The sequence below is a fragment of the Dryas octopetala genome, chromosome 2, assembly GCF_963921425.1.
Source record: "Dryas octopetala chromosome 2, drDryOcto1.1, whole genome shotgun sequence".
Taxonomy (NCBI): Eukaryota; Viridiplantae; Streptophyta; class Magnoliopsida; order Rosales; family Rosaceae; genus Dryas; species Dryas octopetala.
The window spans coordinates 15,286,692-15,303,922 of NC_141367.1; the positions used below are offsets into that span (position 1 = coordinate 15,286,692).

A 17,231-nucleotide genomic window follows, 5' to 3' on the forward strand; every position below is an offset into this window, starting at 1 on the left:
ACTCTATAATATATACACTAAATTCTATATACTTTATAATCTATACTCTATATTATTTAAGATATCGTATAGAATATTAGGGTTTAGGTCCTTTAGGATATTTTTAATTATTTTTTATATAAAAAGGTATTAGAGTTTATTAGTTTAGGGTTTAAAAACAATTAAACGAAACTCCAACACGGCCAAACGAAATCTCAAATCATTTTTTTTTTCAATTGCCCAAAAACCTCAAACTAGGATATGGTATATGATATTAGGGTTTAGGCTCTTTAGAGTATTTTAAATTATTTTTTATATTGAAATATATTAAAGTTTACAAATTTAGGGTTTAAAAACAACTAAGTGAAACTCCAAAAAAGCCAAATAAAAACCCAAACTATTTTATTTTCTTTACAATTGTCCAAAGGCCCCAAACTCCAATCTACCCTAAACCTTTTAATTTTTTTTCTCTTTCTTACTTTTTTTTTTCTCTTTTTTTCTTCTTCTTTTTCTTTTTTTCTTTTCTTTTTTTCTTTTCTTTTTTTCTTTTTTTCCTTTCTTTTTTTCTTTCTTACTTTTAGTGCTAATAGTTGATTGACAATAAAAACGAAGGGCTGAGATTGAAAGTAGTGATGACGGAGGGCCACATGTTTCTATTTGCTTTCCAATCATTCATGCTTTCCAATAATAATAGGCTATAATAATATAATATCCACCAGGAGTGGATTACTCTCAGAACCAATCAACCAAGTGACAGAGACCCCAAGAAGCAAACAAAAACTCATCAACATCTTGGAAGCTAAAGCAACCCACTTCGGGTACGCTTTTTTGGGTTTGTTTCGGTGAGTGAGTGAGTCAGTTATGGAAGCCTTGGCGAGTCCGACGAGTTCGAGGGTCGTCTTCGGCAAGTACAGGTACAGAGAAACTGGCTTTGTTGAAAGGCTTCAAGTTTGTTTTCTCAGGCCTCAGAAAAGTGGGGACTTCCGGTTGTTGAATTTGGTGGCGTTTCTGCAACAGAGCAACCCCATCCGACCCATTACTTGTCTCGCATCCAAAGCCCAGGTCCCCTTCTATAATTCAATGCTTGGTTCTTGACACACAGATTTCCATGTCGTTTTCTTTGTTTCTAGTTGTGAGAGTGAAATTTCGACGAAATTTAAGCGAAATTTCGACGAAATTTCTCTGAAATTAAAAAAATTTGGCTGTTGGGGCATTCGAAATTTCGCCGAAATTTTCCGAAATTTAGTCGAATCCGTGTTAAAATTTCGGAACCCCTAAAAAACGAAATTTTCGGCGAAATTTCGCCGAAAACTTCGAAATTTAAACCCTTGCTTAAAATTAAGACTTTTTTAAAATCTAAAAGTATAAATAGTCTGATAAATCAGCCCACACGCAGAAGTGGGTGATAAGCTGACTGACTTTTTAACGAGTCAAGCGCTCAAAACGGCACCAGAGTTTGGCTTTTTTTATTTTAGGGTGAAATACAAAAATGGTCCATGAACTTCACATTAATTTTCAATTTGGTCCACTTACTATAAAATGTGTCAATTTGGTCCATGAATTTTCCAAATTATACCAAAGCAGTATAAATGTTAATTTCAATCGGAAAATTAATGGAATTGGTTACATGAAAATGTGATGAACGGACTGAAATGCCTCTGAAAATGTGGTCACTTTCTGTGTACATAACCAATTTCCGTTAAATTTTTTTATGGAAGTTAACGTTTGTACTGCTTTGTTACAACTTGAAAAGTTCGTGAACCAAATTGACACTTTTTATAGTTAGTAAACCAAATTGAGATTCACTGTAAAGTTTATAGACCATTTTTATATTTAATCCTTTATTTTATTATTATGAATAGTTTCAATACAATCCTCCAAATCCTTGGACAGTTTCAATTAATCGTAAAATCCTACAAAAATAATATTATACAAATATCTTTTGTCCTTTGTTATATTGTGAGAAATAATAAAACAATAAATCAAAAAGTATAATCATTTGAAATCATATTTATCCTAATTGTGTTAGTTACCATAATACTATATGATAATTTCAACATTGAAATTGTTCAACAGTTTTTGATCGATGCAAATGAAAAAAAGAAATAATTAAGCTTAGGTCCTTTAAAAAAACAGTTTTTAGATGGAGACCGAGGGTGTTTTAAAATTTATAAGAAAATTCTTTTAATTTATAAGAAAATCCTTTTAATTTATAATAAAGTCCTTCCCCGATATGAAAGGTATTTTCTCTCCTAGGGTGTAGAGTGGGCTTTGTAAAGGCTGCATGTTAGGTTTTAACTCCGAGATTTTGGGCGTTGGAGTTAAAACATAACATAAGGTCGTCAAAGAAGAAAAATAAAAAGACTTAATTAAAAACCCTAAATCACTACCGGTCTTAGTCTGAGAAAAAACTCATAAAATGCACTGGACTCTAAATCTCCCTTAAAAAAATACAAAAGGAGTCACATTGAGCTCCCGGTCTTTGCTGATTTTATAACGTGAGTCAACTTATCAACAAAAAAACAAGGTGGACCCTTTTAATATCAAGCATGTCATGTAAAAAAGACTTCTTGATATATTGTGATGATATTGCTCTTTTGGGCTCTATACAATATATATATGTAAAGGAGTGCTCTAAAATTAACTGGTTTGCAAGTTAATACGAAACTAACTATGCTTTTGAGACCACCACATAACTAATCTCATAATCCGAACCGTCAATTATTTAGGTCATACTTCAAAGATCATCATTGTAAAAAATCAACTTAATTGAAAATCATTTAGTCATCTAATTGAGATTAAATAAATAGACGATTCGTGTTTTCGATAAAAACATATAAATAGTTATTGCTATAATCAAATGACTAAATGACTTCTGATTTTAGAGATTTTTTACATAGATGATCTTTGAAGTAGGGCCTAAAAAATAGACGGTTTGGATTTTGAGATTATATTATGCGGTGGACCTAACATGGTGGTTAGCTTTATATTAACTTACTAACTAATTAGTTTTAGAGCATTCTTATATATATATATATATATTTTTTTTTTTTCAATATAATTAATGATGTGGTGCGGATTTTAATTTAATTATTAATGGTGCAGTAATTACGTAATCGATTCGAAAGGAGAAAATTCTAGCCTTGATTCGCGATCTCTCATTGCTAGGTTCTGACAATTTTTGAGGAAACACCGAACAAAGCTATGGCTGTTGGGTGAAAATAATATAGACTTTTTGGATGAAAAGAAGACAGTCATGGCTATGGTTGATGATTTTGGGTTAAAGGAATACATACTTATTTTGTTGAAATGAACACAGTCATGGCTATGGTTGATGGTTTTGGGTAAAAGGACACTACAAGAAAAAACTTTACAGAGCACCAACTTATATTTGTGTCTTTTTGTTTCAAAAAGCACAATTAATCATGCCATAATGACATTGGTAACGGTGCAGCCACAATTATCATGTTTGTGACCGGTAATGGCGTTACTGATAGCACGGGACACAAATTCAATATTTGTGTCACATGCACAGAGACACAAATACAAGTACTATTTTGTGCCTCCAATCTGACAATCATTACTGTTCCCACAATGGCACAAATACTACAATCGTGCTCAATGAGTTTATTTTTAAATAAATAAACAACATATATTAGTATTTTGAGTTCTAACAATCACGTTAACAAATGCATTTATTTATTTTTAAATAAATTAACAATATATTAGTATGAACTGTTTGCATTACAAGTTATTGGTTATTATTTTGCACTTACACAATACATAAGTAAATGCTATACACTAGAATGCTATCCTACCTATTGAAAGTGTAGTACAATAGAATTGCATTTCAAAATATCATATTTTATTATTATGATTTTTTTTTTGTTGTAATACCTCAATTTTTTCTTTATGCTAATTAAATTAATACTAATAAAGTACATATTCATATGCTTATATTAATTTATTAACTATATGCAAACATGTTATTATATTATACTATTAAATATAGTAAAAAATTACACTACAAGAAATATACTATTCCATGCAGGAAATTTCATAAGTTTCCCTACACTAATTTACAAAAGAATACAACAAAAGAGTAGAACTATCACCATGTGACCCTCTTAAATAGAGAACCCCCACATTGCCAAAATCCTAAAGATCTAATGTATACAAAGAAAACAAATTTAGATCCAATGTACACTAGAACTATCACCAACTCACTGACATTTGTGCATTTATTGGTGTTTAGAGCACTAGATCCCGCTGCCTTCCTCACAGCCTTCCATAATTTACATCCTACAGTTCACAGAGAAAACATAAATAAGAATAAGAACATACTCTAATAGGCATTGGATACAAATATTACTATATTGAAGACTATTCTTTAATATGGAAGAACTAGAGTCTTAAAATATTCTAATTAAACTCTACATGTTCATGATACAATGACAGACTATTGTTGAGAGTAATGTGGAGCAATGTCCCACATCGGAAAACTAAGGCTTAGCATATGTGCTTATAAGTCTTGGGCCTCTCCACCCATTGCCAATTGGTTTTGGGTTGGATGCTCTAATTCTAACATGGTATCAGAGCTTGGTTATCCGCGTGTAAGGCCCAACGGCCACACGTGCTCCCACGTCACCCAATACAATTTGTTCACGTGTAAGGCTCAAAATATCGCCACACGTGCGGGGGCGTGTTGAGAGTAATGTGGAGCAATGTCCCACATCGAAAAACTAAGGCTTAGCATATGTGCTTATAAGTCTTGGACCTCTCCACCCATTGCCAATTGGTTTTGGGTTGGATGCTCTAATTCTATCAACTATGACAGTGCTCAATAAAGCTTTGAATTAACAAATGAAATAAACTACAAACCACAGTATTGGTTATTAGGCCATACCAGTTCATTAACTCAATTCCCTCAGAAGCAAAGACTTTGCGGGAAGGGAGAAGACAACTCTTGTTATGATTTCCCCTAGCAACTGCCCTTGCATTTATGTGCATTCCAGCCTTCACAGTATTTGAACAAGAAAGAGTAGTCAGAAAAAGGAAATTAATCACATTAGTCCAGAAGCTAACAACCCAATTGTAAGAAGACTCTTGAAACCATCTACTCACTTGATAATCTATGTCAATATCATTCTTTTCAAAGAAGGGCTGCCAAACATACACAACCTGCAAAGAGAGTTCATATTGGCAAATTTTATGAATTTATAAGTCTTAAGAATTAAAAGAATCTCAAGAATTCAAATGAATGCCTATATGAAAAATAGACCCTAAACTCATAAATTTGAACAACTCAATAGTGCAATTATTGAAATAAGACAACAATCAGGCCTAGTATGGGAAGCATCAACACTGAAAGATTGATAAATATGGGAAAGCATGGATGGCAGCATCAAAACTCCAAGTGTTTAGCGGTTATTGTGTTCATTTTGAAAGTTTAATTTAGGTGATCTATTCACTCAATTAACTTGATTAATTTCACTTTCAGTGATCGGACCCCAATTTTTGGTTTATGTGATCACTCACGAACTAGTCAACCAAACACAACTCTGACGGTCCAGTAACAAAATGTGAAACTCCACATTGACTTTGAAAAACCAAAAATCACTTCAGTAAAAACAACACAAATCAAACACACCAAGGATCAAGTGACATCCTATACACTCAGAGGACCCATCACAATAGGCATCCCAGTGTTATCCACAACTACAGTGGTGTGTGATTATCTAAACAGTTATATAAAGCATATATCAATTTTATGCAAATAGCTCCAGTACAGATTTGTGTTTAAAAGATGAGTGAGTCAGTAATCAAAACAACACAAATAGGGAAGACAGAAACACACAAAATGTTCACCCAGAAAAACCACAAAGGGTAAAAACTGGGGGTCTATCCAGCTGACCAGGCAATCCACTAAATCAGAAGTTCAATACAAAAGAGGGTACTCAGCACACAAGCTCAATCACTAAGTCCTAGACTAAGTGGCAGCTATCTTACCCATTTTGTGCAACTTCCATACGCAAGGCAGATGGTCATTCATGAAGAAGGCAGCTCCACTCCAAGCTCATCAACCCATGGCACCAATCCGCACCAAGCTCAGTGGTTTCATCAATGCATGAACATGATATGCAAATATAGGATTCACAAACAAAGATTAATCTTCTCAAGCTATCGGCATGAAAAGATCAATATTGAATCCTTCAACTTAAATCTAAAATGAATGTGTTTGAAGTATGTATGAAGACATTTAAGCACTCAAACCCATATAGAATTTCAGATTTAACAAAAACAATTTCAGAAAATCTCTAAGTGATTTTTCAAGAATTAAAAATCATTTTCTGAAAATTTATGAAGATGAGCACCTCACATGGAAAATACCCAGCAGTGAAAACCCAAGAATTCACGCTCTGAAATTGCTCATCGACGTACACACCAGATCTGGACAGCCAGCCCACTTAACCCCATACACACCCACGCAAGAGGCATGTTCGCCCATGCCACGTGGAAGCCAATCAATGGCTGTCCACAAGAGACGGATTAAGGGCATATTCCCTTTGTCCTAGAGGGGTATCCTAGTATTTACTAAGGATAGAAATAAGCAGCTGTCAAAAGGAATTTTGCATTTAAAAATCAGAATGTAGAAGATGATGAATAGTGTGTGTGCGTGAATGGGAAAGAGGAAATCAGATCTGAATGCTACAGTGGAGAAAACAAGTCTTGTGCAATGCACATGCATGTCTAATACTAAATAGAATATGGGCTTTCAAAGAATTGGGCTTAAAAAGCAAAACCCGAAATGACCCACTGTAGCAACTGTAATTTAAGTAACAGTCAGTAACAGTCACTGTACGTGAAAAACAGTGTTCATTATGATCAGTGAATGACTAGTCAAATAGACAGAAATCTGTTAATTTCATGAAATGAATGAAGTGCAGTATACCTTGTGACTTGTTCATTCATGACTTCTTCAAAGCAGCAGGTCTTGTCCTAAATCTAGCCTAGAGCTTGTGAGTGAATAAATACAAATTAATACAATTGTTTTGACAAGGAAAATAGCCAACATTAACAAATCCTAGAAACTAACAATCTCCCCCTTTGGCTTTCCTTGACAAAACAATAACCCAATCACCTCACAAGACTCTCAACACACAGCCCAACACTTGTTATAATGTACCTGCAAGAAGAAATACTTGCATAACACAAAGTATGATAGTATGCAGTTTAAACGCAGCAAGCAATGGAGATTAAAACAACCAATACATTCTCCCCCTTTTTGTCATGGAAAGACAAAAGGTCATACATAAAGAAAATTCAGTTCAGAAGCACAGAAAAATGGAGAGATATGCAAGAAAAATACATGCCGAAAGAGAAACATTCCATACAAGTCTAACTCCCCCTAAATTTTAACTCCTCTAAAGACAAACTCCCCCTAAAGACAAACTCCCCCTAAATGCAACATCTCGATACCGGGCTTGCAGAATATAGACATGTAATATGAGGGACAGCTAGAGAAGAACCTAGGTATGTAGAAAAGTCTGAAATGCCCTTAATGAACAGTGATTCAAAGTGCAGAATGGCTCTGTGAAATTGCCTGTATTTGACGATTGGTAAACTAGTCAAAATGAACAAACTGCGTACTGGAGCATAAAACAAAAAAAAGATAGAGGAATCCTTAGAAAATTGGAAGCAATGACACACAAGGAAAATCTATGAGTTAGATGTGCTTCATGGATTTTATTTTTGACAAAACAAATTTGACAAAACAACAAACACACTTGAAAAGAATTTAACCACCAATGTCAACACTCTAATAGATATGGAAAATGAAGATTGCAAATTTTGAACAAGAAAATAAGCATATTTGGGATATACGGAGGTCAATGCTAGCATTCAAGACTTGTTCAAGATGGAAAAACAATGTCAAAGACAACCAAAGAGGTTAAATAAGTTTCATCCACAACAAAAGATTAGAATTTAACCACTCAAGAGAATTTCTAATTTGGTAACAAATCTTGAAAGCAAAGTTTTTCAACTCATGACAATGGCTTTGAGAAAATTATTTTCATTTGTTTTGTTTAGGCACATCCCAAGTTAAGTGCAATGAATTGGTCCAATTTTGCGACTCTTTACCCTAGAACACCATAAAAACACCTTGTTTCTCCCTAGGGCCGTGACTTCTTTGGTCACACTTCTTTCCTTTTTTTTTGTTTTTGTATGGTGCACATTTGTTCAAATGAGGAAAATTTTAGCTAAAGATGGGACACAAAGGAGAAATTATATTGAAAGGTTAAATTGCATCCTCAAACAAATTGTCATTGAAAAGCATTTAACAAGTTTGATTGATTATGACAAAGTGTTAAAAAAAAATCTCAAGTCTAACATTTGACAAGAAGGAGGGATTATGCTTATTGACATGACTCGTGTTATGCAAGAACCTTTTTGAATATCAAAGAGAGTGTGACACATAATGTTAAGACCTTTCAAGGTGGTTATTTTCTTCAAAAGAAAAACTACTTAACCAAATAAAAGAAACTTAAACAATGAAGCACATTTAACTACAAAGACTCATGCATGTGTACAAATGCCAATTGACTTCCGAAGACTAATGTGCTTTGGATTCTCTAGAGCTTTTGTAAAGATGTCTGCAAGTTGTTGTTCGGAAGGAACAAAAGTCAAGGTAAGAGTGCCACTCTCCACAAGATCTCGAATGAAATGATGTCTTATGTCAATATGCTTGGTTCTTGTATGTTGCACCGGGTTCTTGGAGATATCTATAGCACTCATGTTATCACAATAGATGAGAAAAGTTTTCTCATCAATCCCATAATCGGCTAACATTTGCCTCATCCAAATGAGTTGTGTACAACAACTCCCTGCTGCTATGTATTCAGCTTCAGCAGTCGACAAAGAGACAGAATTCTGTTTCTTGCTATGCCAAGACACTAAGTTATTCCCAACATAGAAAGCACCACCCGAGGTGCTCTTCAAGTCATCACTACACCCAGCCCAATCGGAGTCACTAAATCCAACCAATTTAGTGTTGGTATCATGGGTATACCACAACCCATAGTCAAGAGTCCCACTTACATATTTGATGATTCTTTTGGTTGCAAATAAATGGGATTCTTTGGGATCACTTTGGAACCTAGCACACACTCCTACCGCAAACGATATGTCCGGTCTACTAGCTGTGAGGTAGAGGAGACTTCCTATCATGCTTCTATACAAGGTTTGGTCCACTTGCTTACCATTTGGATCCCTATGAAGTTTGGAGCTTTTACTCATTGGAGTAGTAGCCACTTTGGAAGACTCAAGCCCAAACTTTTTGACCAAGTTTCTAGCATACTTAGATTGGGAGATAAATATCCCACTATCTACTTGCTTGACTTGAAGCCCTAAAAAGAAATTCATTTCACCAACTAGACTCATTTCAAATTCACTAGACATTACATCAATGAATCTCTTAACATGAAAATCTGAAGTAGAACCAAAAACAATATCATCCACATAAACTTGAGCAATCAAGACATCATTTTTCAACCTTTTTACAAATAGGGTCTTGTCAACCGACCCTCTTTGATACCCATTGGACAACAAGTGATGAGAGAGTCTCTCATACCAAGCTCTTGGAGCTTGCTTCAGCCCATACAAGGCTTTCCTCAATTTATAGACACCATCTCTCATGTGAGGATCCTCAAAACCTTTTGGTTGTTCTACAAAAACTTCCTCATTCAAGTATCCATTTAAAAACGCTGTTTTGACATCCATTTGATACAATTTGAACTTAAGATGACATGCAATGGCACAAAGCAACCTAACGGACTCAAGTCTAGCAACGGGTGCAAAAGTCTCATCAAAATCAATACCCTCTAGTTGAGAGTACCCTTGAGCAACAAGCCTTGCCTTGTTTCTAACTACATTCCCAAATTCATCGGATTTATTTTTGAATATCCATTTGGTTCCAATGACATTTGTGTTGGTTGGTCTCTCTACAAGAGTCCACACTTGGTTTCTCTCAAATTGGTTCAATTCCTCATGCATTGCACTCACCCATTCCTCATGATTGAGTGCCTCTTTGACATTTTTAGGTTCAACAATGGAAACATAGCACACATGAGCAAGTTCATTGGCCATTTGTTTTCTAGTCCTAACTGGCTTGTCTAAAGAACCTAGAATTACATCTTCACCATGGTTACACCTCACCCATCTTGGTTTTTCAGATCTGTCACTCAGAGTTTTGTCATTTTGTTCGCTCTCTGACTTGTCAAACTCAACAATTTTTGAGTCATCAGTGGGTTCATCACTGTCTGACTTGGACTCTTCTTTAACCAAACTAACCTCTTTAGGATCAGATTGTGGGAACAATCCATCCTTATCTGCAGCCATTTCAATAGATGCATCATGATCATCTATTTTCACATTTATGGATTCCAACATAGAATTTGTTCGCAAATTGAAGACTCTAAATGCTCTACTGTTGGAAGAATAGCCTAAAAACAGACCCTCATCACTCTTGGAATCAAATTTTCCCAAATGTTCCCTATCCCTAAGGATGTAACATGCACTCCCAAACACTCTAAAGTGTGTAACCTTAGGTTTCCTACCCTTCCACAGTTCATAGGGAGTCTTTTTGGTTCCCGGCCTAAGATAGACTCTATTTATGATGTAACATGCCGTGTTTACCGCCTCAGCCCAGAAATGTTTAGCAAGATTTTTGCTATTCAACATCACTCTAGCCATCTCAATCAAAACCCTATTCTTTCTCTCAACGATTCCATTTTGTTGGGGTGTTATTGGAGCTGAGAATTCATGTTTAATACCCATTTGACAACAAAACTCATCGAATTGAGAGTTTTCAAACTCAGTACCATGGTCTGATCTGATTCTGGACAGGGTTGACAGACTCGACATACCTTCACTTTTCTGCAGTTTCACAATCTTGACAAAATGATGAAATGTCTCCGACTTGTCCTTAAGAAATGACACCCAAGTGTACCTAGAAAAATCATCTACCATGACTAGAATGTATTTCTTTCCACCTATTGACAAGGTTTGGACCGGACCAACTAAATCCAAGTGAATTAGTTCAAGTGTCCTAGAGGTGCCTATGTCTTTGACTCTTTTGTGTGGTTCTTTGGTTTGTTTCCCCATTTGACATGGACCACAAACAAAAGTTTCGGGCTTTCCTATCTTTGGAAGACCTCTAACAACCTCATGCTTAGACAACTTGTAAAGGTCATGAACATTAATGTGACCAAGTCTTTGATGCCAAAGAGAGCTAGTGTCATCAATAGCTCTATTGCAAGTATTCTCAATTTTTCCAACATTGCCATCAAACACATAGCAATCATCCCTAGACCTAGGGGCATTCAAGATCTCCCTTCCTTGGGAGTCAACAATTCTACATCCACTCTTGGACATACACACTTCACCACCCCATTCATCACAAAGTTGGCTAATACTAAGCAAATTAGAATTTAGCCCATCAACAAATCTCACATTTTTCAATTCGGGTATACCGGGTATGTGTACAACCCCCTTTCCACTCACATATGACTTCTCTCCTCCTCCAAAAGTCACACTACCACCATCATAAGGAGCAAGAGAGGTAAAGACCTCCTTATCTCCCGTCATATGTTTGGAACACCCACTATCTAGGTACCAAATGTTCCTCTTAGTGGCTGAAAAAGCATTCAAGGTTACTAGACATTTAGTGGAGCTCTTCACAACCCATCTTTGATATGGACATGGCTTATTTTTGGGAAGTGGGGTGACAAGTAAGGCAATTTTGGTTACCTCCTTGAGTAGATTGTTCACTTGCTCTTGTAGAGAAACATTTCTCTTTGGTTCACTTGATTTCTTTCCTCTAAGTTTGTTGCAATTTGGTCTAATGTGACCCTTGACATGACAATGATGACAAACCGGGACAAACTTTGTTTTTCTAAGTGAAGTAGAACAATCAATTTGTGTGACACTTGATGTGGCTTGACTTGACTTAGAATGAGATGCATTTTGACCAATGTCAATGAAACCTAGACCCTTTTTAACACTATGATCAGATTCTGACTTGACAAAAATGGTCTTTGTGTTGGATACACTAGGACTATTTTCACTAAAACCCAAACCGGTTTTATCACCATGATGCTTTCCAATCCTAAGCATCCTATCCACCTTTTCAGCCCCAATGGTGAGCTCAACAATGCTCTCATTTGCTTCATGAACTTCTTTTTCAAGCTTTTCATTCAAAGATTTAAAGTAGATGTTGCTCTCCTTGAGCACTTTGACTTGACTCTCAAAATTTTGTTTCAAGATAGCCACACTTTCTAATTCACTCTCTAATGACTCAATCTTCTCACACAATTTCAATTTAGCATTCTTTAGTTTCTGATTTTCTTCCTTTATGCTAAGAGTTTCGGTGAAAAGTAAGTCATACTTATCACAAAGTGCAGTGTAAGACTCATCATCAGGAACAGATTCTGAGTCAGACCCACCATCTACTTGGTCAATCTCCTTGATTGATGCAACAAATGCAACTTCATCTCCCTCAACATCGGAAGAAGACTCACAATCATTTGAGTCATCACTCTCACTATCACTCCAAGTGATTTTCATGGCTTTATTCTTACTTGAAGAATGATTCTTTCTATTGTTTGCACATTCAATTGCTATGTGACCTATTCCACCACAAGTGTAACATTTCACATCTCTCTTGGTTGTTCTTCCCTCTTTAAAGTTAGGCTTCCTCTCTTGTTTTCTCTCAAATGAATTCTCTCCTTGAGGTTTGAATTTGAACTCCTTAAAGTTGTTACCACTAGTTCTAGCTTCTCTCCCTTTATTTCTAAGAATTCGTCTAAATCTTTTGACAAAAAGGGCAACCTCATCATCGGACATGGATGATTTTTCACTCAAGTTTTCACTCATCTCTTTGACACTTTGCAAAGCAATATCTTTTGACTTCTTGCTATCCCTTTCATCCATTTCAAGTTCCATCTCAAAGGTTTTAAGCTTTCCTACCAATTTACCAATTTTGAGTTCATCCAAATTTTGGACTTCTTGTATTGCATGCTTCTTAGATTGAAATCTCTTAGGTAGAGATCTAAGAACCTTTTGGACAATGGTAGACTCCTCATAAGGTTTACCTAGGGACATGGCTTCATTTGTGAGGGCTTCCAACCTTTCATAGAACTCGGAAAATGACTCGGACTCTTTCATCCTAATTTCTTCAAATTTGGCATGTACCATTTGAAGCTTAAGTGACCTAACTTGTTTGTCCCCCTCATGAACAACCCTAAGTTTGTTCCAAGCTTGCCTAGCCGTGACACAATGTTGTATGTGTGCAAATTGTGAGGAAGACAGTGCAGTGACAATAGCATTTCTAGCCTTCTTGTTGGAGCTAGAGGCCGTGACTTCGGCAAAAGACCATTCGGACCTAGGCTTAGGAGTTTCAATCCCATCAACAATCCGTGTGGGAGGAATCCACTCAACATTGAGATACTCATATGCCAACTCATCATAGGCATCAAGAAAAATTTCAAATTTTTCTCTCCAAGCAGCGTAGTTGCTGCCATCAAAAAATGGAGGAGAGTTGCAAGATCCTGCAACGCGATCTCTTTCCATCTAGACACACCTAGAAAACAAACAACACCCTAGGATCTCTCTATTTGCTTTTAGAGTAGCGCTCTGATACCAATTGAAAGTTTAATTTAGGTGATCTATTCACTCAATTAACTTGATTAATTTCACTTTCAGTGATCGGACCCCAATTTTTGGTTTATGTGATCACTCACGAACTAGTCAACCAAACACAACTCTGACGGTCCAGTAACAAAATGTGAAACTCCACATTGACTTTGAAAAACCAAAAATCACTTCAGTAAAAACAACACAAATCAAACACACCAAGGATCAAGTGACATCCTATACACTCAGAGGACCCATCACAATAGGCATCCCAGTGTTATCCACAACTACAGTGGTGTGTGATTATCTAAACAGTTATATAAAGCATATATCAATTTTATGCAAATAGCTCCAGTACAGATTTGTGTTTAAAAGATGAGTGAGTCAGTAATCAAAACAACACAAATAGGGAAGACAGAAACACACAAAATGTTCACCCAGAAAAACCACAAAGGGTAAAAACTGGGGGTCTATCCAGCTGACCAGGCAATCCACTAAATCAGAAGTTCAATACAAAAGAGGGTACTCAGCACACAAGCTCAATCACTAAGTCCTAGACTAAGTGGCAGCTATCTTACCCATTTTGTGCAACTTCCATACGCAAGGCAGATGGTCATTCATGAAGAAGGCAGCTCCACTCCAAGCTCATCAACCCATGGCACCAATCCGCACCAAGCTCAGTGGTTTCATCAATGCATGAACATGATATGCAAATATAGGATTCACAAACAAAGATTAATCTTCTCAAGCTATCGGCATGAAAAGATCAATATTGAATCCTTCAACTTAAATCTAAAATGAATGTGTTTGAAGTATGTATGAAGACATTTAAGCACTCAAACCCATATAGAATTTCAGATTTAACAAAAACAATTTCAGAAAATCTCTAAGTGATTTTTCAAGAATTAAAAATCATTTTCTGAAAATTTATGAAGATGAGCACCTCACATGGAAAATACCCAGCAGTGAAAACCCAAGAATTCACGCTCTGAAATTGCTCATCGACGTACACACCAGATCTGGACAGCCAGCCCACTTAACCCCATACACACCCACGCAAGAGGCATGTTCGCCCATGCCACGTGGAAGCCAATCAATGGCTGTCCACAAGAGACGGATTAAGGGCATATTCCCTTTGTCCTAGAGGGGTATCCTAGTATTTACTAAGGATAGAAATAAGCAGCTGTCAAAAGGAATTTTGCATTTAAAAATCAGAATGTAGAAGATGATGAATAGTGTGTGTGCGTGAATGGGAAAGAGGAAATCAGATCTGAATGCTACAGTGGAGAAAACAAGTCTTGTGCAATGCACATGCATGTCTAATACTAAATAGAATATGGGCTTTCAAAGAATTGGGCTTAAAAAGCAAAACCCGAAATGACCCACTGTAGCAACTGTAATTTAAGTAACAGTCAGTAACAGTCACTGTACGTGAAAAACAGTGTTCATTATGATCAGTGAATGACTAGTCAAATAGACAGAAATCTGTTAATTTCATGAAATGAATGAAGTGCAGTATACCTTGTGACTTGTTCATTCATGACTTCTTCAAAGCAGCAGGTCTTGTCCTAAATCTAGCCTAGAGCTTGTGAGTGAATAAATACAAATTAATACAATTGTTTTGACAAGGAAAATAGCCAACATTAACAAATCCTAGAAACTAACACATTTGGACTCAACATGACCAATCTTGTGTGTCCTCACTAACAATATGCAAACAAAGACAATATAAAGGTTTACTGAGTTGTAGAGCAAACCTATTATACTTTTCTTATTATTCATCATGAAAAACAACTAGAATCAATTCTGGGTAGGTTCTATTAAAGATTTGTTAAGAAGTTGGATTACTGCAAATCTAAGAAAAATGAGTACAAAGACCATAAAAAATATGTAACTCTCCAATATACAACTAATTGCCTAATGTGGAAACCAACGGACAGAGAGTCAACATTATTTACTATAACCCAATTGGCACAACTCAAAAGGGGAGTTTTACTCATCAAACAGTAGGCAACATAATTTTTCAATATTCTTAAATTTTCAATAGCAAAATCCCAAGAAAAGACAATAAAACTTACATGCATTGTGTGTGTCTTTCCACTACTTGTCACACCATAAGCAAAAACAACCTGCATTGTTGGTAAGTAAGCCATAAGAAATGAAAATTAAAAAAGAGAATTGAATATAATTACTCATAGTTTTTCAACTAAAACTAATAGACTTCAGGAGGAAAGTGTGGCCTTAACACTGCTAATGGTGGATTCCTTTGCTTTTGCAAAGACCAGCCCTATACAACCGTATGTGATTCAACAACTTCAACTACAAACAATACATCAAGAGGAGGTATGTATATATGTCCCTTGTCATTCTCAAACAAATTATAGATCCTTAACTTGAACATGTTAGAAATTTTTATGCCCATTTAATTGCAGACTTGGTGGCTCCACACTTTTTATCACATCCTAGCTACCTAGGTCTTGGACTCTTTGGTTTTGATAGATTAATTGGTTGCAAACACTGTTTATCACATCCTAGCCGCCTAAGCAAAATCAAAACGTTTCTAATAATGCAAAATGAATTCTTTCTTTGGAATATGTTAATTTAGAAGAGCAGTATAGCCTACTATTAAACCTTCCATGAGTACGTGTTTAGCCATGACCTTATGCACCTCTTGTGGATTCGTATGGAGTCCAATGACTTTATCTGCAACAACCAAACCTTCCACAAATCCAACAATTTTCTAAACCCTGTAATTCTAAGTAAATGCAAATCAACTTCCAACACATTAAGCATCCATTTTCTTTTGCGCATCCATAAATTAGCTTCACATATTCAAAATAATAAAAAATAATCATTAGAAAAATACCAAATGCATAGGCTGTGTAGCTGAGTGTACTCATTTCTCATCTTATCACCGTTTGCGTACAAAGTGATCTGGTCGGAGCCGTCGGACTGGGTGGCTTCGATTTGCCGCCGTGGGGCGTCATCGGCGTGAGGGAAAGGTACCAGAGGGACCAGCTCGACGAGAGGAATGAGTTTTGGGTGGTGGGAAGTCGCGAAGCCGCTGGAGCATAGAGATCGCCGGCAAAGGGCTCGGCTCTGCCCCAGCTCGGGTCGCCGCAATCCTTGCATTTCTGGAAAATCAAAACAGATGGGCAGAGAGAGGAGGGAGAGGCGAGAATTTCGGCGGTGGTCTTGCCTCCATCAGCCGCCGGACGACAGCGATATGGCCGGTCAAAGCATGGCGAGAGAGAGAAGAGAGTGAGGTCGGGGAGAGAGAGAAATGAGAGGCGGGGGTAAAAAAAAATTTGGTGGGAACGTGTTTTATAAATTATAACAAAGAGGCTTTAGTTTTTTTTTTTGTCGTTCTATGTAAAAGGAATAAAACTTGCCTGCACCCCCTGTTTCACCAGCTGGCATCCCTCTCTCTCTATCTCTCTCCTCTCTCTCTCTCTCTTTCTCTCTCTGTTTTTTTTCTCTCTTGTGACACCACCTGTCCCCCTAACACGGGGGCAGGCAAGTTCTTCTCATGTAAAAGGACACATTTGATAACATTTGTG

General features: G+C 36.4%; 1 protein-coding gene across 6 annotated transcripts; it reads right to left on the reverse strand.

Annotated features, from left to right (window-relative positions):
- Positions 1–3,951: 3,951 nt before the first annotated feature.
- Positions 3,952–16,973, reverse strand: LOC147293398 (uncharacterized). Of its 6 annotated transcripts, none has more exons than XM_086233887.1 (6): positions 16,538–16,973; positions 16,331–16,389; positions 15,750–15,800; positions 5,104–5,160; positions 4,886–4,995; positions 3,952–4,281 (listed from the first exon to the last, which is right to left on the reverse strand). In XM_086233887.1, exons 1-6 carry the CDS (start codon positions 16,569–16,571, stop codon positions 4,275–4,277), a joined length of 318 nt encoding a protein of 105 aa, XP_086090013.1. In that variant the 5' UTR covers positions 16,572–16,973; the 3' UTR covers positions 3,952–4,274. The 6 variants fall into 6 exon arrangements, with proteins under 6 accessions (XP_086090013.1, XP_086090012.1, XP_086090011.1 ...); XM_086233886.1 differs by having other exon boundaries at positions 5,104–5,174; positions 15,749–15,800; XM_086233885.1 differs by having other exon boundaries at positions 5,104–5,174; positions 15,749–15,800; positions 16,303–16,389.
- Between the last annotated feature and the right edge of the window lie 258 nt (positions 16,974–17,231).